The sequence below is a fragment of the Carettochelys insculpta genome, chromosome 23 (assembly GCF_033958435.1).
Source record: "Carettochelys insculpta isolate YL-2023 chromosome 23, ASM3395843v1, whole genome shotgun sequence".
NCBI classification, from domain to species: Eukaryota; Metazoa; Chordata; order Testudines; family Carettochelyidae; genus Carettochelys; species Carettochelys insculpta.
The window spans coordinates 7,248,149-7,271,806 of NC_134159.1; the positions used below are offsets into that span (position 1 = coordinate 7,248,149).

Genomic DNA, 23,658 nt, shown 5'->3' on the forward strand with positions numbered 1-23,658 from the left:
TATCAATCAGCATTGACAACTATACATCAGAGGTCGTCCACGAGTTCATTTACCTCAGGTCCACCATCACTGACACCCTGTCATTGGAGTCTGAGCTAAATAGGAGGATCGGAAAAGCAGCCACAACTCTGTCCAGACTCAGCGAGAGAGTGGAATAACATTAAGTTGTACACCCACACCAAAATGCAAGTCTACGGAGCCTGCATCCTCAGCACCCTCCTTTACAGCAGCGAGTCTTGGACCCTGTATGCCCGCAAGGAAAAGAGGCTGAACGTCTTCCACTTGCGCTACCTCAGGCACATCCTTGGAATATCATGGAAGGACAGAATCTCCAACACCGCCGTCCTTGAGCAAGCTGGAATCCCAACCATGCACACTCTCCTCAGGCAGTGGCAGCTCTGCTGGCTTGGCCACGTCCACAGGATGAATGATGGAAAGATCCCAAAAGACATCCTGTATGGCGAGCTAGCCTCTGGCAAAAGACCCCCTGGACGCCCCCAGTTGTGCTGCAAAGATGTTTGCAAGAGGTACCTCAGGGAGGCAGACATCGAGCCGGACAGCTGGGAGGAGCTGGCAGACGATCGCAGATGATGGAGGCAGGAACTACACAAGGGCCTTCAGAAGGGTGAGATGAGGATCAGATAGCTAGCAGAGGAGAAGCAAGCCCACAGAAAGCACAGTAAGGACCTGCCAGACACCCATTACACATGCAACAGATGCAGCAAGGACTGTCACTCTCGTGTGGGCCTTCACACTCGACGCTGCAAATGATGATCCCAAATGGAACTACGAAGGGCACGATCCATAGTCTACGTAGACTGAAGGATGCTGCTACTATTACTAAACAAACCAAAATTTAGGACTTAGAGCATTTTCAAAACAAACAAACTCAGCCTTATTCTGTATGTCTTTTAACTGTAGTGTAGATAATATATAAAAAAGTTAGAGTTCCTTTTGGAAATGCAGTGTAGCCCCCTATATTAAAATATATCCTTTCATTTATTCTAGGAAGTCAACTGGTAACCTCTATTTTTGCCTCTCTTCATCAGAAAAAGACCTGTATCAAAATTCTTGGTCAGTCATTATGGGATTCATAAGACACAAAAATTGATCTTTTTAAAACAATTCAGAAAGTAATGTACACTTTAGTCAATTATTATCCCAAACAATCAAGCTGTAGCCCTCAAAATGTGATATCAATCTAATACCTTTTCTAAATGATCATGTTACTAGACTCCTTTTTTTGTTGTAGGCCTGAAGGAAGCTATTGTTGCTTGCTGACAGACTGATACACTGGAAGGAGAGATCAGAGGAGGAAAAAAAAACTTAGATAATGGAGAAGTTATATCTAAAAGGTATTTAAAAACAAACCCTGAAATAATACCTCTCTCAAAATCTTCAGAATGGGACACAAATACCATTTTTTTCCCTGTATGAAGAGCTTTTTATCTTATCTCTGAGTACTGAATTTTCATCTAACTTTTTGAACACCAAGAGAAAGGACTGATGATTCATGCTGCGCCACATGCACCAAAAAGAGCATTTCTTTCCTGATTTAATGTTTAGGGCATCTTGGCAATATGGGAATGCCAAGACATTTTTGGCAACTCCAGTCTGGATGCTTGTCACTGTCATTGTTTTGCTGCCTATGGAGAAAGTAATTTTTAGAGCCTTTGCAATGGTTGTTACAGTAGCTCTTCCACTATTTTCACTTGTCTTCAGTCTTTTCTCTTCAATTGCTGAACCTGCTTTCCCTGATGTTGTTATACTACTGCTTCCAACAATGATATAATAATGACAATTTCCTGTCTCTTGCTATTCAAACCAGGTGAAATCTACTGCTTTCTTGGGTGACAACGCAATGCATATGCATCACTTCAGTCCCACTTAAACCTTCACAAGATAGGGGCCTTCAAAAGAGATAGTAAGACTCATCTAGTGCACAAGCCATGGGCTTATGTGATGACATAGTTTGAAGCAGACAGTTCTCACTGAGCAAACTGGAAGCGTCAGGAAGGTGTGGCCAGTAGAAAGGTGTAACTTAAGAGCAAGAAACAGCCAGGAAATATCACCCAGGAAAAGAGGTAGGAATAGACGATGCTCCTGATTTTTCTCTAAGTTTCACTGAAAATGTTTGAACTGTTCCCCTAATCTGTCTTTTCTTATAATATAAAAATAAAAACCACTGTCCCCTTCTTTGACTAAAATCTGGTCTAAGTTCTGGTGAAGGAGAAATGAGTTCACGGGGTGATGTTGCTATTTGTGTGTGTTTTGTAAAACTCTTTGTATATTTCCTACACCACACGGATATATAGTTTAGATGATATGGTATGGAGATGTAGGATCAAAGCTACAAGTTCATTAGACCAACAGATTCTAGGTCACTTGTACGTAGATATGCAACTTTACTTCACATTAAGAAACCTTATCTGCATTCATTGATAACACACTGTTGTAGTTGTATTCAGGACTGTTCCTATATTGAACATAGAACAGGCTGATGGGTGGATGGCTGTTTTATAGCTTAAGTTTAACTGACACTCTGTGAGCCAGTTACATTAACTATGTGTCATTTAGAACTGCTTCACATTACCAGTCAAAATACAAAAATAACTAATTACCAACAGCTCGACATGGGGTCAATATGCAAAGTCAAAACAGAAATTAAAACATGCTTGGAGTTTCAATTTGTAATTTTGGTTTATTCTATTTAGTCATAAGGTTTGGCTCTGGACTCCCCCAAGTTGCAGGGTCACTGGAATCCAGGTTTCTGTCAAAGCCTATTTCTAAGTTTTAAACAGAAAAAAAGATTGCTTATTAGCACTGGGAGAAATGTATTCATGGTTAACTTAATGACTTCAATGGAATTAAAGGAGGGGGACTTTAGTCCATTGAATTTATTTTTCTAGTGTCATCTACCAGTTGAACTACATTTTATTTAATTCTCACAGACAGTTTATTTTATAAATTTTGTCTGAGAAAAGAAAAGCCAAACACTTATAAATGTAACAGAGAGGAAGCCGTGCTAGTGTATACCCTATCAAAATAAAAAGTAGTCAAGTAGCACTTTAAAGACTAGCAAAATAGTTTATTAGGTGAGCTTTCGTGGGACAGACCCACTTCTGGTCTGGCTATGGTCTGAAGAAGTGGGTGTGTCCCACGAAAGCTCACCTAATAAACTATTTTGCTAGTCTTTAAAGTGCTACTTACAAATGTGCATGTAATGCCACTCCACATGCTGATAGTTAAAGCCTCTAGTTATCTCCTTCTAATATCCCTTTTACCCTTTACAGAAAGCCCATTACTCCAGCACACACTCATGGAGGACAAAGGGCTATTAATTTTTGCAGTCAATCCCTAGTTACTGTTGTTTGTTCAGTTTACAGACTTCTATGAAATTTGCCAGTGAGCCACCTTAAGGCCCTTTCTCCTTTTGCCCACATTTGGAGACCATCTGTCACTTGAATAGAAATTCCTAAAAATGAGAATTTGGGATTTTTTTAAATCCTTGCTTTTAGACCCAAGATAATTTATATGACATTGTTCCTATTTAGTAAAAAAATGTCCATTAGAGAAAAATGATGCATAAAATGCAGTTCATGAGGGACAAATAGTTCACAGGATCCTTGAGTGAAATTAAACACCTTCATCTGTCTCCAGGACAAGCTGTAGGATAGGCTAACAAAACCAATATTTGATATCATTAATTTACAGTAGGCTTTAAAGACAAAAGTTTTCCACAAGGTTCTTCTTGTCCCGCCTTACAACCTTTTTAACTTCTTGGTTTCTGAATACAGACTCTGAGCTTCCACCTTGTCTGCTCATGTTTTGCTGTTGTTGAGGATGCTTTTCTGTCCTTTCATTCCTTCACTTTTTTCAGTCTCTCTGCTGTGATCCATTCTTTGTGATGACTTATCTTCTTTCCCAATGTTTTATTGCCTGTCTCTTTCCAGGCTGTTTTGGTGTGTTCCCAAATTTGTTCCACAGTAGCATCTTTCAGGATGAGGTTTGTCAGAAGTGGGTATCTGTTGTACACCTGCAATTGGAAACCCACTCTTCCTGCTATATCCTTCAGCTGCTCTGTGTTGAATCTCAATTCTGGCTTGGTCGCTTTTGTGGTGTCTCTCTTGAGCTTGAGCTTGAGTTTTATCCCATTTTGCCTTGACAGAATCCTTCAGCACACTTGCAGGAGTGCAACAAGGGTGCCTATTGTCACTTTTCCTGTTCTTTATCCCAATGGACTGGATTGTGAACAGGACAACAGATGGCCATCAATGAGGTATTCAGTGGACATTTTTCAAACAGCTAGAGGACATTGATTTTGCTGATGATGTTACCCTCCTTTCATACTCAGATGAAAGCATGGAAGAAGAGTTCACAAAACTAGCTAAAATTGCCTCAGTGACTGGACTGAGCATTAACAAGGGAAAGACCAAGACAATGAGGATCAACCAGTCCAACAATTACACCATGACACATGGAGGCAATGACCTGGAAGATGTAGAGCATTTCACCTATTTGGGGAATATTATAGGCAGAGATGGAGGAATAGATAAGGATATCAATGCCAGGATAGGGAAAGCAACAGCCGCAGTCAAGACTCTTTGGCTGCATCTACACTATGAGATAAATTTTAACTTAAGTTTGTTAGCTCGATATTACCACGACTGTCTTCACTTTAATATTGATTTTGGGAGCACTAATATCCAGATTACAATATTGCTGTTACCTGATGGGTATAGCAGCAAGCTTGAATTCAAAAGTTCAATTAAGGGCCAACGTGGAAGCACCACATCTTAAAATTAAATTTATAAGCGTCCACCGATGTCCCATATGCAACCCACAATGTCCCTCAGTGCTCTGCTCTGGCCGCTGCTCTCCAGGTGTACCAGAATTAGGTAACAGGAAGACCATGAATTTCAAGGCAGGAGCAGCAACCCTGTGGCTGTGGGATCATGTTTGTATGAGAGCCTGAGAAATGTCTGTCTTTCCTGGGTAGATGCACTCAGCACTAATTGCTATTACAAATATCCCTTGCAGGGAGTTTGTGGTTCTGTCTCCACACTTATTTTTTCCTATGCTGCCTGGCACCAGTCACTGCCCTGCTGCACCATGTGGCAAAGAGGCTGTGGTGAGGGTTGTGCTTGCATAAGACACTGAGAAACTTCTTCTCGCTGGTTTACATTTGTGCGCAAACCCCCTCCCTCCCCCACAGGCACCACGCAGTTGGGGTCTTTCCTGTGCTCAACCACATCACCTGGGTATTCCCCGATTCAATAAAAGGATGTGCCTGCTGTTTAGTGCTGACTATGCTGCCAGGCAGCGCCACATACTAGCTTGCACATGTTTAGGGCTCCAAAGGCAGGAAAGAATGTTGGGGATTTGCAGTCACTGGGGAAAGGGGAAGTCTCCCTCTGGCAACTAAGATATTCAGGGGCTTGCAGCTGCTGGAGGTGGAAGTCTCCCCCAGTGACTAAAGATATTTGGGGGCTTGCAGCCAGTGGGGGGGACATCTCCCCCAGAAGCTAAGATTCTCAGGGGCTTGTTGCTGCCAGGCGGGGATCGGGGGGGGGGGTAAGTCTCCCTCGGCAGCTAAGATAGTCGGAGGGACCACTCCAACTGCCCCCTACTGATCCCCCACAAGCCCCTAGCAAGGGACCACTGGGGCTTGCAGCTGCTGGGGGAGGGGGGCAGTCTCCTCTGGCAGATAAGATACTTGGGGGTTTACTGTCATTGGGGAGACGTCTTCACTGGTGGCTGAGATAGTTGAGTGGGACCACTTCAACTGGCCCCCCCATGTAACCCCCCCAACCCTAATAACACATCAGTGGTGCTTGCAGCCACTTGGGGGAAGTCTCCCCTGCAGCTAGGATAGTTGGGGGCTTGCAGCCACCAGGGTGAAGTCTGCTTTGGTAGCTAAGATAATCAGGGGCTTGCTGCCATCAGGAGGAAGTCTCCCCCAGGCAGCTAAGATAGTTGGGCTAGGGGGCTATTACCAAATTCAAATTTATCTCAGTGTAGACACAGCCTCCGTCTCATATGGAGTTCACAAATAACATCTGCGAAGATGAAACTGTGGATCCTCAACACAAAAGTGAAGAGTGTGCTCTTGTATGGATGCGAGACCTGGCATACTAAAGACATTCATAAACAGATGCCTGAGGTACATCCTGTATATCAAATGGCAAGACTATGTCACACATGAGGAGCTTTGGAACAGAGCAGGTCAAGAACTACTTGACGTACAAATCAAGAGAAAAAAGTGGGGATGGCTAGGCAAGCTGTCAGAAAACCATCATTCAGTGTAGTTTGTCAACTCGCAAATGAAACCTGCAAGGACAACGCAAAAGAGGAAGATCTTGGACAACATGGAGAAGATCTACTGAGATTCAAGGATGACAACTGGGGTACTCCTGGAGTCAGCTAGAAGTTTTGTCCCAAAACAGAGTGAAGTGGAGACTTGTAGATGACCTGTGCTCCACTCAGAGTACAATGCAAAACCACAGAGTATAAGGGTTTAAGTAGTAGTAGTAGTAGTAGTTTTAAAGACAGGAATTTTAAGAAGGCAATGTCAAACTCTTTAGGCACCACATTCACTTCTGATTTTCAGAAGTGAAGAGTATCCACATTTCCTTTTGAAATTTGTAGGTGTGTTGCTCTTACAACAGAGCCTAACTTGTTTCAAATGGAGCACTAGAAGTTGAGGCACGTACAATTGCCACTTTTGAATGTTTTGGCTTTACTTGTTAATAATGCTGCCACCTCTGACACAACTGAGTATTATATCTTAATCGCTGTGAGGACGAGAAACAAGAGAAAGCCTTGTGGTCACAAGCAAGAAAGCACAAACTTCCCCAATGACAGTTCTAAAACAAGATTGGTGATGTCATCCTTCTTTATTGGATTACCTCAGACAAGAACAGTTCTGACAAAAATAGAACTTGAAATGGCCTGCCAGGATTCAAAATCTTGAATCTTTGCTTACAAACTTTGAAAATGCAATTTTGTGGAACAGCTAGAAAACCAAATTTTATTCATGCATGCAAGATTTTTCTCTAGATTTTGATATAGGTATATTTAACTTGCAAATATCTGGCAGTTAACTATGTAAGTTGTATATTTATGTAAGTACCAGGAAGAATGAAATTCTGTGCACAAAAAATCTTTATCAGTAACCTATAAAAATGTATGGGTTGAACCTCTCTAATGCAGAACACTCTCATCCAGTAACACCTATAATCTGGCATGATTTTAGTAAAATGGATGGCCACAATGCTCCTAGACAATATTGACCTCCAGTGGGCCAGCAAATTCTCTTGTCCAGCTCTGGTTAGGTCCCAAGGATGCCGAATTAGAGAGGTTCAACTTGTATTTTAAACCCAGATCAGACAACCAAACATATACTAGGCTGATCTGGCTTCACTGTGTTAATCCTTAAAAACTATACACATGGGAGATGCATGGGAGGGAAATGCCCAGAGAATCACATGCACCCCACAGTGTGGACCGCCACACTGCACAGTTTTTGATAAGGGTGGGGGTAGTCCACTCTGAAGTGGTGTGGCCCAAGAGCAGTACATGCTTCCTGGTTCATGCTATCATCAGGCCTCATCACACCAAGGGCCTGCCCCACACTCCCTGGAGATGGTGCCCTGCTTCCGCAGGAAGAGGTGAGCAGGGAGAGGATGGGGCCTGGGCAGACAATGGGTGGAAGAGGAAGTGGCGTGGATGGGGAAGGGATGGAGCAGAGGCAGTACAGGGAGGGGCACGTGGCTGGTGACCCGCAGAATCCCTGCACCAGTCACCTCTGATGTTACATGTAGCAAATATAGCTTAAGTAGGAGTTCAGACTAGAAATGCATGGTCACTGTAAAACCTCACACTAGGTCTTCAAAGCTGTTCATTAAATGACAATTTCAGTGGCTCAGAATAGTGCCATTTCCTCTATCCATAATTCTGACTTTCCCTCAAAGGAAGAAAGAATATTGACCTCTCTCTCTCTAATTCGCTGGTTATCTCCCCCCAAGGGCATCAGGTGAGCTATTGCCTTGTTTCAATCCATCTTTTCTTAAAGTAGCTTGGACCAATCTGTATAAAGCTAGAAGGAATTGTTGAGCAGATTGTCACTATAAATCATTTTTAGCATGAAGCAGTAAGACCTACATCATGAATATTTAAAACACTCCGATAGAACTATGGATTTCACAAGTTTACAAAAAGCTATTTAAAGCATTCCCAGGGAAACAAATGGCCATGAGAATGTGTAAAGAGCATGCCAGTTTGCAGGTCTGGACAACTCAAGCTGTTTTGTATCCAAAAATATCTTTCTAAATAGAAGACTACAATAAATTTTCTGCACATAGAAATTGTTCCTTTCACTGGGTTTAATCCAGAACTCACAATATAAATTTAAAACCTTCCACTGGCCTAAGTGCCCAGGAATTACAGAGTTTACCCTTCTGTAACTTCTCCCAGCATACTTATCTGACGGCTGTCCCTTTAAATTTAGAGGAAACATTCAATTGTAGTTCCACACTCAGGGTGGTTGTTTTGTTCCTGCCTTCCCTAACTAGTGCTTCTCTCCCTTACACTTAGTAAGCATATAGTTCCTATTATTGCTTTCTTCTTTCTTATAGTTAAAAAAATTCTCATCTTTCTATTTATCTATAGTTTTTAAATAAATGAAATTTCAGAGACTATGTGGAGTACAGAGTAACATACATATTTGTGAGTAAAATTATTCACCTATGTAGGAAGATATGGTATAAAAACACACCAAGCAAATTAATTCATGTAGAATTACATTAAAGTAAGTGGAATGCTGTTTTACAATGCTGCAAACCCATGATTTGTGTGAGTCTTTGGACAGCTCAGTTTTTTATGAAAGCTGCAACTTCTGGAGTCCTGTGACTAAGTGAGATGTTAAGCTTTACTTTTAAAACTACATTTAAGGGTGCAGAGAAGAGCTTGAAAATTTGAACTCCCAGAACTCAAAAATCAGAAGACACATAAAGAGAACCCAATGTGTATTCAGTTTTAAAATGTCATGAGTTTGAGCCAAGCAACTCTTTTGGGTCCTGACTCAGAAGCTGGCACTATTAACCAATATCAATACATATATCTGCATCATGAATAGCAATCATTCTCTACAGCCCAGGATTAGGGGTGAGGGAGACATCAGAATTAAAAGTGCTTCTTCCTGTTCTCTTGCTGGCCTGGGAGCAATTCTACCTTTTCCTTGTACAGCACAGCAAGCGTTGCACCTCCTTGTTAAACAGCCAGCCGCCCCCAAACTACCCGGTCGGATTTTATGGCTGCTCCTTTCCCTGCAGCCAGGGAGCAGTTCAAGGAAACACTCTCCCAGCATGCCATTAGGAACCATGTCTCTTGCTGTCTGGGGCTGCGGCAGGGTCTGCTGGAGCCGGGTCTGAATTAGTCTACGGGACTAGGACAAGGACAAAGTACTTCCCCCATGAAAGAGCCTGTCCCCTCGCTTCACAGCCTTTAGCGGGGGGGCGGGCACCTCTCATGCTGGGTAGCAGGATTCCGAAGTCAGCAGAGACCCGGCAGAAACAGGCCTCGAGCCACACCCACCCTGTTAGGTTCCCAGGCGCTTCCCCAGCTCCCCGTCCCAGACATGGGATAACCGCCCCAGCCCTTCCTCGGCTCCCCTCCCCGCTTTTCCGTCGCCCTACTCCCCTCCCCCCAACGTTCCCGAGCCCCGGGTTCGACGGGGGTACCCCACACTGTTAACGACCGCTCCCTCCGCCGCAAGGGGGCGTAGGCCACTGTTCCTCCGCAGGCGGGTGGATTAGGGGACGAGCCATATCCCAGTCCCTCTCTGAGGAGACACAGGAACCGGAGACGGCTTTTTCTTTCGAACGCTGATTGGCTAAAACTAGCTGACGGGCGGACCCATTTTCCCGTTCCGCAGTGGGGGTTGGTTACGGAGGCAGCGCAACTCCCCTCCGCTACGCCTTTATGATCGGCATTGAGTTGGGCGAGACTCATTCTTCCGTTGAAGGCTGTGATTGGAGGAAAGGCGAAGAGACGCGATGCGATTGGGCGACCGTCCCAGCTCGGAGACCTGGGATGGGAGGGGGGAAGGGGCGTCGCCATGCTGTGATTGGCGGGGTTGCGTAGCTGGGGGATGGGGGAGGGGCGCGGGTGGGCTGAGAGGAACGCGTCAGTTGGAAAGCGGCGCTGTGAGGTAGCGCTGCAGCTGCCGGGGCCTCTTGGGGGTACCCTCTTCTTTTCCTTCCTCCTGATCTGGGGGCGCCCTGGACTCGGGGTCTACCCGGGGCCGCGTGATGGATGTCGGCGGCTCTTGTCGTTTTCTCTCCTTTGCTGCGCGTATCTCTGGTGGTCTCGGCTCCTCCTTTTGCTGCTGCTGACTGCGCCGCGGACTTCTCTGCACCCCTCCCTCTCTCCCGCGGCTTGCGGCCCCGCACGGAGGTGAGCGCTGACGGGAGCCCCCTGGGATAATGGGGAAGCCGCCCGTGAAGGGGCGGGTCGGTGCGGGGAGGGGCCGGGGATGGGGAAGCTCCCCATGAAAAGGGGGCGTACGAGAGGATGAGCTGTGAGGTTGGGAAGCTGTCGGTGGAGGGGGATGAGCCACGGGGTGGGGAATCTGCCCGGTGGGGGTGTCGGTGGGCGGGGTAGCCAGGGGAAGGGGAAGTCTCCCGGGTAAAGGGGAGTCGGTAGGAGGGGGGACCTCGGGGCTGGGGAAGCCGCCCCTGGAAAAGAGGGGAGGGTCGGTGGGAGGGGGACCCCGGTGATGGGGAAGCCGCCCATCAAGGGGTCGGTTGGTGGGTGGGGAACCGGAGGAAGAGAGGTCTGGTGAGGGGCTGCGGGGGAGTCGTAGGTGCCGTAATGCGGTGTGGATGGGCGGGGGCTTCTCGCGTATCTGGTAGCTGCGGGCCTGGAGTTGAGTTGGTGTGGGGTGGGGGCGGCCCCAGGCGGCTGGGGTAGGAGGAAGTTCGTCCTGGACCTTTGTTGGTAAGGGAGATTTCTCTGAGCGGTCAGCGCTGCGGTCCACGGGCGCGGAGCTGGCTAGCAGCCTTTCTTCTTCCCTGATGTGTTCGTCTGGTCCCGACGCACCCGTCTTCCCTTTTACCCAGAGACGTTCGCCAGAACCTGTGCCGTCTCATACCCCTCCCCAGGGGATCTCTCTCCCCATATCATCCCTCTTTCCCAAAAGCGTGGATTCAGCTGCATTTCTGCATCTTCATCTTCTACTTTTAGGTGGTGCATGATGGGGTCCGTATTTGGTTCTGCCTGGGTTCTCAGTGAAATATGGTTCCAGAGCATCTGCTGGGGAAGGGTCTGGGAGACGAGAAAGGCAGAGGATTTATTGTGCCTTTTGAACCCATAGATAGTGCTTTCATCTCCTGTATTCAGTATAGCATAATTACCAAGGCAGCCATATTGGGATGATGAATTTACAATCCATCAGGAGCTAAATCTGGAGGGAGGGGTCAGGAGAGGGAGAATAAGAGGCCTGGCATCTGTGAGTCGCTGCCTGAATACAGACACTAAGCCCAGGGTCCGGTCGCTGACGTCAGACTGAATTTTGCATCTAAATAATAAAATGCAGAATCAAGCTTAGCTTTGAAGTTCTCTTCATACTCTGTTGTTCAGTGTTTTTCAACTTTAATCATTTTTACCTTCTGTGTTATCTGCTGATCAGTTGTGTGCAATCATGTATTTGTAGCCTTTTGTATTCCTGTAGTGGGGACTTAATTGTAATGACAAAGCTTTTGACACTATAACCAGGTGCCAGTATTCAGTATTTTAGCTGGCTTCAGCTCTTTCGTTTATATTGGGGCGGGGGGAGAGAGGGGAATCAAAGAAACTTTTCAGCCTGCACTGCAGCAATCCAGTTGATGTCTCAGGCTTTTATTTTTGTGTGATCTGGTCGAGTGCCTAAAATCGGACTCCTTATGGTCCTCTTGTTCATGGAACCTTACAGCTTTGAACAGCTGCTCTGCTAACTTTCCACAGAGTAATCTCTGGGCTTTTTCCTAGTATCTTTTTAATGATGCAGATATTAGGTTACGGTTACCTAGGAGCCAGTTTTTAATTTAAACAGTAGCATGCTGTGCTAGGCAAGTTCTAAGGGATGTAGAAGTAAGAATTTGTTTAGAACTGTATAATAACCAGTTGGATTAACCAGCGGTAGATAATTTGTCATTTCTCAAATTTGTATCCTGCATAGATGTCCTCAGCTCTGTTTGTTACTTGAAGATGGAGGTCTGGCTATAAGACCATTGACTTGCATATTGGTGTTCTCCAGTTTCATTTTGGTATTATTTTTCATTATTTTAGAATAGGTGCAGTAAGGTACGTGAAGTCATAGTACGCTACCCACTCTTACACAGCTGTCCCCGATTTCCTACAGTAAACCCTGTAGTGCCATTTCCAGTTGTACTTATCTTGCTCCCCGAACTCTGCACAGCCCTGGCTCAGACCCACCCTCCAGCTCTGCTCACCACCCACGCATAACTCCTGCTCATCCCTCCCACCCCCACTTCTGGCTCTAGCTCATCACCCCTCAGGCCCAACTTCATCTCAACCTCCCTGGCCTCTGAACAACCCCCCGGCCAGCTCACCACCCTTTGTGCATAGCCCCAGTTCAACCCCTGACCCAGTTTAAACCTCTTGAACGCGCCCTGGTTCCATCCTCCCTCCCCAGTTTAAACCCCCCATGTGTGGCTCTGATTGAACCCCCCTCAGCCCCCAGTGCGTAGCTCCAGTTCAACAGCTCACCCCTGGTTCAACCCCTCTGCTGGCTCACCACCCACACCCAGCTCTGGCTGTGGCTCAACCTGACCCCCCCCCATGTGGCCTGACTCACCACCTAAGCAGGGCTCTGGCTCAACTCCACCGCTGACCCCCTGCAGCCTTAGTGCCCCCCCCCCCCCCCGCCTCTCATGTCCCCAACCCACTGCCAGGCTTAACCCTCCACAAATGCTCCCCCACCCCAGGGCTTACCTTTCTGCTACTTCCCCAGCTGCAGAATGTGTGTTCAGCCAGGGAAAAAAGCTGGACCCACACTTATGCAAAATCTGTATTATGTGAGGGTGCGTGCAGTGGAACCCTCGTGTGCTCAGACACCTTATTGTATTCTTCTTTGGAAGGCAAAATCAAGAGACTGGAATTGAAGCCTGAATTCTGGTGTTCCTAAAGATACTGGTGTTTTACAAAATCCATTTTAAATACCTGGAAGCTTCATTGAAAGGGGAACTCTCAAGTAGTTTATAGGCTCCAAAGCTAAATCTTGTGTGTAGGAGTTTCTTTAGTGGTTTAACATTCTTCTCCATGAAATGTATACAGATTTTTGTGTCTTTAAATGCTCTTAGATTTTTAACACAACCCTTGTCCTAGTAATGGTGCATTAGAATCCCAAAGGACAATGACCAGTGTATTTTGTATCTGTTGGCTTGCATAATGTGAAAAATAATAAAAAGTAACTATTCTAAAACTTGTTATTGACATAATTAAATGCTAGGGTAGGTGGTGGTGCAGTTAGTAGTAGTTTGAAACATGTAAATATGAATCTGATAGAAAGGCGGCAGCAGTCTGAATTGTTTTTGTCCTGACAAAGAGATAGTTAGTTAAATGCTCAAATATTGCTCATCTTTAAATTTTAGAATGAGGTGATGATTCATGTTAAAAACTTAATAAAATTTTAATAGTGCAGTTCATTTTTTAGGGGAGAGAGGAAATTGTTTTGTTCCAAGTGGCTCACAAGAGATGACTGCACTCCAATCTCCTGTCCCAGGTCACAACCTTCTGCCGGATCATGCACCCTGGTCCTGTGCCCCAGGTCATGACCCCCTCCTTCACCCAAACTCGCTTGCAGACCCGACACTATGTCCCCTACCCTGACCTCCCTTGTGTACCCAGCCTGCATCCGAGGCCTTACACCTCCTCCATTAATATTATTGAAGAGTGAATCCCTTTACCACTTACCAATTCTTAGTGTCCCCCCATCAAAAATTATTGATCACTCCTGGCCACGGTTGTCATGGGGGAAGTCAAGCCAGGGCATGTGACTTTCCCATGTGACTCCTCCCAGTGCAGGGCCTCTGCTACCCCCATTCTATTTTACCAGGGGAGGGAAAACTTTGGAGCAGACACAGCTTTTTGAGCAGCAGGGCTCTCTGGAACTGAGCAGCAAAAGGAGCAGAATATGATCTGGTAGCTTCTCTGTTATAGCTGTCATGCACCCAACCATTCTATGCACCTGTGTCTCCTGGAGTCTGTACAGCCCTTTTGGAGGACAGGGATGGGAACAGTATCAGAACCACAGCAACCGCACATCCTGCTGCTTGTGCCACTGCTGTTCCCAGGTGAGCCCAGGAGGCTCACCAGGAGGAGGAGACTGAGGCTATCTGATGGCCCCACACCAGCAGCTGCTCCAGTGGCAATCCCTGCTAGTCATGTTCTTTGCAAGGGCTGTATAGACCCCAGGAGACCCAGCTGTGTGGAAATGCTCAGGTGGTACAACCACACTGAAGTAGCTGTTGGTGTAGAGCTGCCTGGTGGCCCCATGTTCAGCTTCTTTCTGCTATGGTTTCCTACTGAATATGCTCCTCTGACTCTTCCCCGCCCCCACAGCATCTGAGAAGGGGCATGTGGACCTTCTTGGCCTTCCATCTCGTGGTGTTTACAGAGCCTCTGACTGCTGTAATCTGGCAGTGGGTGACAGGGGAAGATGAATCACTCAGAAATTGTTCTGTTGATTCCTTCTGAAGCATCTGGCCAGTACAGGAAGACTGAATTAAGGGCTAAGTGGACCATGGGTCTGACCCGGTATAGCCATATCATTATATTCTTATGAAAGTATTCAGTCTCTTTCTTTACTCTTTTTTGAAACCATGCAGGAGAAATGCCTAAGAATAGACAACTTTCCAAGTCATTAGGAAAATGATTCATACTGGGATGAATCAATTGGTAATTTCCTGAGAAATATAAGTAACAAAATCTGAACTTGTGACTCTTACTGGCCTGAACACTAACCAATATCTAGGTACTCCACCTGCTATTTTCTTGCAAAATGCATTTATTTCTTATAATAATGCCATAGGAAGGTTGTGTATTGTAGTAAGAGTATCAGAAATTAGGATATCTGGGGTCCTTTTCTAACTCACCACTGTTAGTGGTATGTTATGATGGGTAAGTAACTTAACCTTACTGTGAAGTATGTTAAAAAGGCATGAGCTCATGTTAAGTGTTTTGAGTTCTGCTTAAAATTACTGTGTCAGTACAAACATTTTCTATTTTCAGGAGGATTGGGTGGTGGTAGATTCTTAAGCTACCTGCTGTATCAATGTATTGAAAAGCATCCTTGCTCAGTGAAACAGTAGTGAATGTGTATGGAATCCACTAGTATCCAGAAGTTAACAGTTTTAGGTTTTTTTTAATCATAGAATGCTAGGACTGGAAGGGACCCTGAGAGGCCATCGAGTCCAGCCCCCTGACCTCATGGCAGGACCAAGTACTGTCTAGACCATCTCTGATCGACATTTACCTAACCTGTTCTTAAATATCTCTAGCGATGGAGATTCCACAAACTCCCTAGGCAATTTATTCAAGTGTTTGACCACCCTGACAGGAACTTTTTCCTAATGTCCATCCTAAACCTACCTTGCTGCAGTTTAAGCCCATTGCTTCTTGCTCTGTCCTCAGAGGCCAAGAAGAACAGTTTTCTCCCTCCTCCTTATGACACCCTTTTAGATACCTGAAAACCGCTATCACGTCCCCCCTCAATCTTCTTTTTTCCAAACTAAACAAGCCCTTTTGTATTTGTTTTGCCATAGCTAAAAAGTAGCAGAACTGAGATTGAGGTAAAATATAATGTTCAGTGTAACAACAACTGTATGGGCTGCTTTGTTTTAGTGACCCAGTTGTGTATGAACTTCGTTTTCTTGATTTCTGCTGTTAGAAAAGGGCATATTTCAGCCAATAGCTGACTCGTGATATTCTGTACATCAGGGGTGAGCAAACATTTTACGTTGGTCCCCACTTTTTGTCCCTGCAATTAGCAGTGCCCCTGATGTGTCTAATGTAATCCAAACTCAGGAAATGTCAGTTATGTCCATATAACAAAATCCCTTTTGGCAAATGTAAGAAAATAAGTATGTAGAATGTAAAAACTTCATGAATTGATATATAGATGCAAATACACAGGCAAACCTGGAACTTATTTCAGCATTTTTAATGAGATGAATGAGCCTGATACCCAGCAGCCAATTGTGCTGCTCCCTTTCTTACAAATTTCATGCCCCTGCTCCCCCACCCCAAGAGGGCCTGCCGCCTGCTTAGCGCATCCCTGCTGTGTATGACAGCCATCCTGTTAATGTATAAAGCCTTTTAAGGTGAATAAGGTATATCTATTTAGTTGACTGTACTTGAATGAGATATCTGAAAAAATGGCTTGAGTAAGTATGGAAAATACTAGTGTTGGAGTTGTTTTCAGGTCGCTTTGGTGTCCTTTCATAGCTATGATTAAACTCATCTGTTGCTGTTGGAGAGAATTTTGCAGAAATACATTAGGGAGTTTCATTACCTGGGTTTTTGTATTCCACTTGTGAGTGGTTGTATGCTGATCTTTCCTGACTCCTCAAATCCTTCCTTCAAATCTTTTCACTTTTAACTGTTGTGAGACTTCCTGCTGCTTCACCTGCCTGTGGATTTTGTTAGCAGTGTTGCTGCTGGCAGTATAGAGGGAGCTCATTCTCATGGGGGGAGTTACTGAAAACAGCAGAGCATGAAATACTCTTATGAATGTGTTTTGTCTGTTAAACTTGGAGCATGCAAAGCTCACTTAAAGTGTTTAACATTGGTTTTGGAGGATGAGAATTAATTTTTTTTGTTTTTTCTTGTCGCTCCATCAGGAAACTTTCTTAAAAAAATTCTGATCTGTCAATTAACCATGCCATTACTGAACAGGAAGCATTTTATCCTTTAATTCTTTACAGCAAAGGGCCAGCAAATGACTGAGACTTTTACATAAATGTTTGAACTGTTTTCTTGAGGTTTTAATAGAGTTAAGTGCTGGGGATGAATGGAACTGAAGAATTAATAGAGTGGAAAAAGTTAAAATGAAATAAAACACTTGCCTTTTAGTACAAGTGACAGTTTCTAGAACTTGCATTACAACATTTTACTGTTTTGATGCTTGTAAATATATCACAAAGGTAACAAAGCAGGCCAGTCTGGCAAAATCCTCCTTGCTTCAGAATACTGCTAAGTGAAATAGCATTGTGACTATCCTTGTTCTCACTTCTGGAACTGCACATCCCACTCTTCATAACGTTTAAGCTTACACATTTTTCAGTCTTTTGATTTTATTTACCATTTTTTACCACTATGCTTGCTTCAGGAAGATCTTACGCTGTAGAAAACTACCCCATGCCAGGCACCACCAGACCCCACTCTCACCCCCTGAGCCGGGCACCCTTGGCCCACATCTAGTCCTATACTCCTCCCCCACCCCCACCCCCACCCCCACCTTTGCAGGAGGCAGCTAGCTCCACCTGGGTCTTTGCTGGCTGTCTGCTTTTTATTGCGGTTGCGCCAGGTCACCCACGTAAAATGGCAGGGGCTGAGAGCCGGAAACAAAGGCTGGCTCTTTCTTTGGGTGAGGGGAATGATAGAGGAGGGTGCTGGGTGGCCTTGAGTCCCCACTGGAATTTCTTCATGACCCCAAGGGGGGAACGCCCCCCAGTTTGGGAAACAATATCTAGGGATTGTTGAATCTTCTTGCTTAAATTGGCTTTCATGACCAATTCAGTGTGCGTCTCTTCAGGATGATTACTATTCTTAAGCAACTTTATTCATGTTCACTTGAACATAAGTCTGAGGTCACATAGTTTTCCTAAGCATGTATTGGTCTAAGTGGAGATCATATTGCTTCAGGAGAAAGGGGGTGTGTCTTTTAAAAAAAAAAAAAAAATCTAATCATCTGACAGGTGAATAAGGACTGATGATGAATGTGTTTGTCATTACCTGCAATGCAGGGAAAAATGCTCTGTAGTGTTGGTTTACAGTGAATAATCACCTGGGGAGGGTAATCTGTACATGAAATACACAATCTGCATCACTGCAGATCATCACAGACCAGTCAGAATTGCTCTGTTTGAATTAGCCTTTACTCAGTGGAAGAGCTTTTGGTGAGATTTGGTTTAAATTCTGTTTTAGCAACAATTTGAGACCAAGGTATCAACCCTGTGCCTTTCTGACTTGTCAGGGTGTGTCACCTTAGTTACATTATTACTTAAATGCATTTCATTGTTTACAGTAACTAAAGCTAAAACAATTACACTGGTTAGCTACTGGTGTAAATTGTTGAGAGGAGGAACACCCTTGTTAATTGACTTATCCTGTTTTTTTTTGGATGAGACAGCCTTTCCCTCATCATGTGGAGACAGTCATCCTCTGCCATTAGTGAGGTGAAGAAATGTAATTTTAATTAAAACTGTCTATGCCATGCAAAAATGAATTAGGATATGCCTCAAATTTTTTTAATCAACTTGTGAATCCCTTTTGTATTTTTCCTTCTTGGTTCCCGCCTGAAATAAAAATTTTCTGTTTCATTGAGACAGAGTTTAGTTAACTCTGGGGTCAACGTCTGCGTGCTCTGACTTGCATAGCCAAACTTAGGGAACTATATTCAGCACAGTTCCTTGGCAGAAGGAATTTGGATTTTAACTGTTTAATAAATAGTACTTAATGAGAGATGTTTGAAGGTTCCTAGGTGTGCTGGTTGTGGCTTATGGGATTTTCTGGAGTGGACTTACCTTCTGGTTTAGAACTGGATACAGTGCATCATTGTGTTTGAGCACTTTTAGTGTACAAACTTTTTGATGTGACAAGAGTTGGTCAGTAAGTATTTTTATTAAGAAGTCCTGTGCCACTTTATAGACTAACACACATTTTTGGAGCATAAGCTTTCATGGGCAAAGACCCAAAATATCTGTTAGTCTATAAGGTGCCACAGGACTACTTGTTGTTTTTGAAGAAACAGACTAACTTGGCTACCCCTCTGATATTTTTATTAATTATTTTTACTGTGATTTTTAGCAGATGGATATATTGGTGGACATCTGGTGAGGTAGAAATTTTAGGTGGAAATTTCTTGAAAGGCAGCAGTCTTTGTTTCTCTATAGAGTAGCATCTGCTTGAAGGGTCACTAGATGTGCAAACAGTAAAGATTTTACTTTGAAAAAAACAAATCCATGGGTGTTTGCAGTGTTTAAGTTTGTATGTGTCAATGACATGAGAAAAAGCTTGAAGACCTGGATTCTTTTTCTCTGATGTTATGGGAGGAGCAAGACATGCCAATAGTGCTTGTCTCCACTCTTTGAGAGGGGAGGCAAGGAGTGATAACACTTTTGTTCACATTAAGAGAAGTCTGCATTGAGTGACATAGTCATTAATTTATGTACGTGATTGGGATAACTCTAGTTCTGGATTCTCTGACTAGACCAAAAAAATTTTTTTTTGGTACTCTGAGGTTAGCTTACAGATGTGCTTCCCTTCCTCCTCCATTAATGTCATTAGCCTTGAATATCGGAGGGGTAGCTGTGTTAGTCTGGATCTGTAAATAAGCTCTGGCTTATTTATACCTGGCCCTGCAGATTTCCGAGACCAGCATCTGATGAAGTGAGTCTGTGCTCACGAAAGCTCATGCTCAAAACTTTTCTGTTAGTCTATAAGGTGCCACAGGACCCTTCGGTGCTGTTACATTAGCCTTGAATGTGTTTTTAAAATAATTGAATTTCACTTTCTTTTTAGAAAACCCCAAGAGATCACAAAAAGGAAAAAAAACCGCTACACGTGATTTCTGGACTGGATACTATAGGACATCAAAATGTCTGGGGCTTCTGTGAAAGTAGCTGTCCGGGTCAGGCCCTTTAATTCAAGAGAGACCAGCAAAGAATCCAAATGCATCATCCAGATGCAAGGCAACTCAACCAGTAAGTTGATTCTGATACCTTAATGGAGTCTGTCTTTGTTTCCCCTCCTTTGTCATCTTGTTTGATCAACATAACCTGCCTACTATAGGTGTTAGAGCATCTCGAATTACCTGTGTAGGGAACCTTCTTCCTTTTGTAAGACTCATCTGTCTGACTTGGTTTTTTTATTTGACTAGAAAAGGCTGAATCCTGGTATCTTGATTTTTGCAACAGGTAATGCTTAGCCCTGGCTGGTGTTGAACTGAAATCTCTGGGGGAGGAATAGGGTGTTTAAGAGAATGTTAGGGCTTGTACACGCAGTTGAGTAACTTGCTTTATAGGGAAAAGTAACTTCTAAAGTGCCCTAATATTGGAATTAATTGATTATATATATATATATATAGGCTCTGGTGGTGCCCACAAAAGAGTTAGTGTGCTTTAACGAAGTACTAGTGTAATTCAAATGGGACAACCCCCTAATGCGTGCGGTTATACCCTCACTCCAATCACATCTCTTTGAATGGAATACAATCTGTACATTGAGCCTAATAAATCTTCAAGTAGTTAACTGGGAGACCAAGTGATGTGGTGGTGTCTATTGATGGATTTCTTTGGAACATGTGACCTGTTGTATGTTTCTTTTAATATGAATTTGAGTCATGCAGAGTGACATGAAGGAGATTGAGTGGCTATTTCTGCTGACAAAGTGTTATGTCAGTGGCCTTGTCCTAAGAGGATCCAAAAGTCAAGTTTTAGATGTGCTTGCTTGAAAATATTTCTTGAATAAATCTGACATGGTATTTTTTAAATAGCTAGTAGTTCAGGTTCTAACAGTAATTTATACAATAAATCCTTATAGAAAATATGTTTGCAAAATATTTTAAAAAGTCAGTGAAGTTTTTTGCCTGGTCTCTCTTCATTGTTGAAAATGTAACTACATTATGATAATATATGTAAAACAAATATGGATTCTCTTGTTTTGGTTTCTGGGTTTCATTGTTCAAGCTGAGTGAATTTAAGTAAATAGGGAAAACCAAACTAGATTTGTGAAATATTTATAGTATATTGCTGTAAACACAAGTAACAGACCTTAAAAGGTTCCCACTAATTATAGAAATAACAGCCTTAAAATGTTTTTAATACACATTGGCAGTACACGTAACACAGAAATATGGAACTGTAGTGAAAGCCTGCTTCACTTGATGAGGCATGAACAGGGAATAAAATCTGGATTCTATTCCAAGTTCAGTCACTGACCTGCTGTGCCTCCAGGCAAGTCGTTTTACCTCTGTGCCTCTTTTGAGGTGTTAGGATTGCAAATACTTGGGGTGGGAATTGTTTTATCGTTCTTTGTGTTGGACTGAGGATCTACTGTGCAGATCACTGTACAATCTTGGTTAGTGTTGCAGGACTAAATATTTAATAAAAATAGTGGTAGTCATGCTGACTGGTCTCATGGGTATAGACTAATAGAAAATATATCTGCCTAGAGCTGCACAAGTTGCTGAGGATAATACTTACTCTTTCAGAAAATGTTAAGAGATTTCAGTTATCGTGTGGTCAGGATTTTGAGCTTATTATCTGAAAGGGATAGCTAGAGGGTGTCATGGGTATTTTCAAATCAGTTCTGTAAATATATTTATTAAATGCATTTTTGTAGCTATGCCTGCTAGCCCATAGTGTGAATTTTGTTTAGCTCTGATATACGCAGACTGCAGGAATAGGTCAACACAAATATAATACTGTGTATTTAAGGAATTGTGTGACAGTCTTCTTTTCAGAACTGAAATATGTTCTAGTAAGACTGCAGTCTAGTTGAAGTCATGTGCTTCACTGCCTTAAAGGATTGGTATATTGGCAGTAATCCTGAGCAGCTTGTTGAGATCATAGTTGCTTGCAGTTGCTATGCAGCTGAATGTTAGAGCCATAAGATCTTTGGAAATGGACGAGGAGAGTAGGAAAACTGAGAGAGATGTTCGTAGGCTTGGAGAAATGAGAAGTTAGAAAACATTACTGTTTTGGCACTAATTTAGAAGAGGAGGAGGGTTCAGGTCAGGGCCCAAGTTGTAATTTTTTTAAATTTATTTATTTATTGAATCATCTCTTGTATTTTCATTTTAATTCACTGGGCTTGAGGCTCATCCCAGCCAAGGAAATTCTAACATCTTATAGGTGTCTGTTGAAGATTTCATATTAATGTGTAAAGAATTAAATAGGATTATTTTAAAAGTCACTGTAGGTATTTAGGGAAGTCAGTGGACTTCTGCTTCTAAGTCACTTAGGTGCTTTTCAGAATCCCACCGGACCATTACTGTAGAGGTGGAAAAATAAATGGTTTACTGGTTTTGTGTACTGGTAATTACTTCCTATTGTGATTTCCTTTTGGAAGCAAATCATATTCCTAATTAGCCTAATTTTTATGACATAAGGCAATAATAACTTTGAAATATTAGTAAAAATGACTTTTGTTTTGGAAAGTTGATTAAGTGTTTTGCATTCTACAACAGAAATTGCTAAATTTTAGTGATGAGTGGGTAACATGACCCCCACATAGAGTTCATGGGAAAAGAAGCATGCTTTAAAGCTTCTGAATGCAAGACTCATTATTCTTACAGTTGTAGAGATCTGTGAAATGTAAATATGTTGAGATTTTCCTTCTTGGATTATTGGATTTGCAAGCTAATGTCTTATGTACTTAAAGAAGCTCCGTGTTGCTTTACTTCAGTGGAAACGATTGGGTAATCTCTGTCCACACAGTTCAGAGAGTCATAAGGCCAGGATTTTGCATAACAAAGACAAAAATGGCTAAAGTGAGGTTTGAGCAGTGGCTGAAGCTAGAAGAGGGATTATCTATTTAAATATACATTAAGCTAGCAAAGAATGCCAGCATCCTCAGCTGCTGGGACCTGCATTATGAGTAGCTCTGTGCTCAGGAATGTCAACGCAGGACAGCACTCTGTGCTTCTCCCCCTGCAGCAGCAGCCTGCTTGGGCTGAGGAGCATTCCAATGATTTGTGCTTTGTTCCCCAAATGTGGCAGATCACTCAGCTGTCATATACTTCCCAGAACTTTGAAAGGGGAGGGGCACATGCCTGCAGGGTAGCAGAGAGTAAAACACTGAGCTGAGCCATCAGGGCAGGCCTTATGGGATGCTGGTGGAGGCCATTTCTATGGACAAAATAAACAGCAGTGTTTATGCTGTGTCTTTGTTGACAAGAAAGGGAGGGGTAAAGAAAAAATTCTTTGGTAGGGGTAGAAGTTTTTGTTGCTAAAAATGGGTGTTTCTCCCCACAAGTCACATTGAAATGTGCATGTTCTTTCTGTTTTGGTGCCAAAAGTCAGTTTTTGGCAACAAAACTTGATAGTGTTGACATACCCTCTTGTGACATGGCTTTGTCACTGAAAACTAGCGTAGACAGAGCCCTGACTACTCATTGCATAGCTCGTTCACTCCCTCAGAATGGTCACATTTCACATATATCTGCTTTGAGTGCACTCCAAGGTTTATTCTGTTGGGTTTATTCTGCAGTGCTTTCTTTAACAGAATTGGATTGTGGTCTTGAAAGGTTGGTTATCCTGTAGTCGTTCATCTAGGTGGTCATTTTGTTTGAGTGTCTTCTGTGTATGAGGCTTAGTCTTCTCTTAGACCTTCTGCTTGTATTTTGAGTATTTTCTTTCTCTTCCTTTGTCCTTC

At 43.4% G+C, this 23,658-nt stretch overlaps 1 protein-coding gene across 9 annotated transcripts in view; it reads left to right on the forward strand.

Moving 5' to 3' along the window:
- The first annotated feature begins 10,197 nt into the window (after positions 1–10,197).
- The window catches only part of KIF1B (kinesin family member 1B), a 158,848-nt gene continuing 145,387 nt past the window's right edge, over positions 10,198–23,658 (forward strand). For all 9 annotated transcript variants that reach the window (XM_075018087.1, XM_075018092.1, XM_075018089.1 and 6 more), the window contains exons 1-2: positions 10,198–10,455; positions 19,804–19,985. In XM_075018087.1, the coding sequence (XP_074874188.1) occupies positions 19,880–19,985 (106 nt within the window). In that variant the 5' untranslated portion in view covers positions 10,198–10,455; positions 19,804–19,879. The remainder of the gene's footprint in view (positions 10,456–19,803; positions 19,986–23,658) is intronic.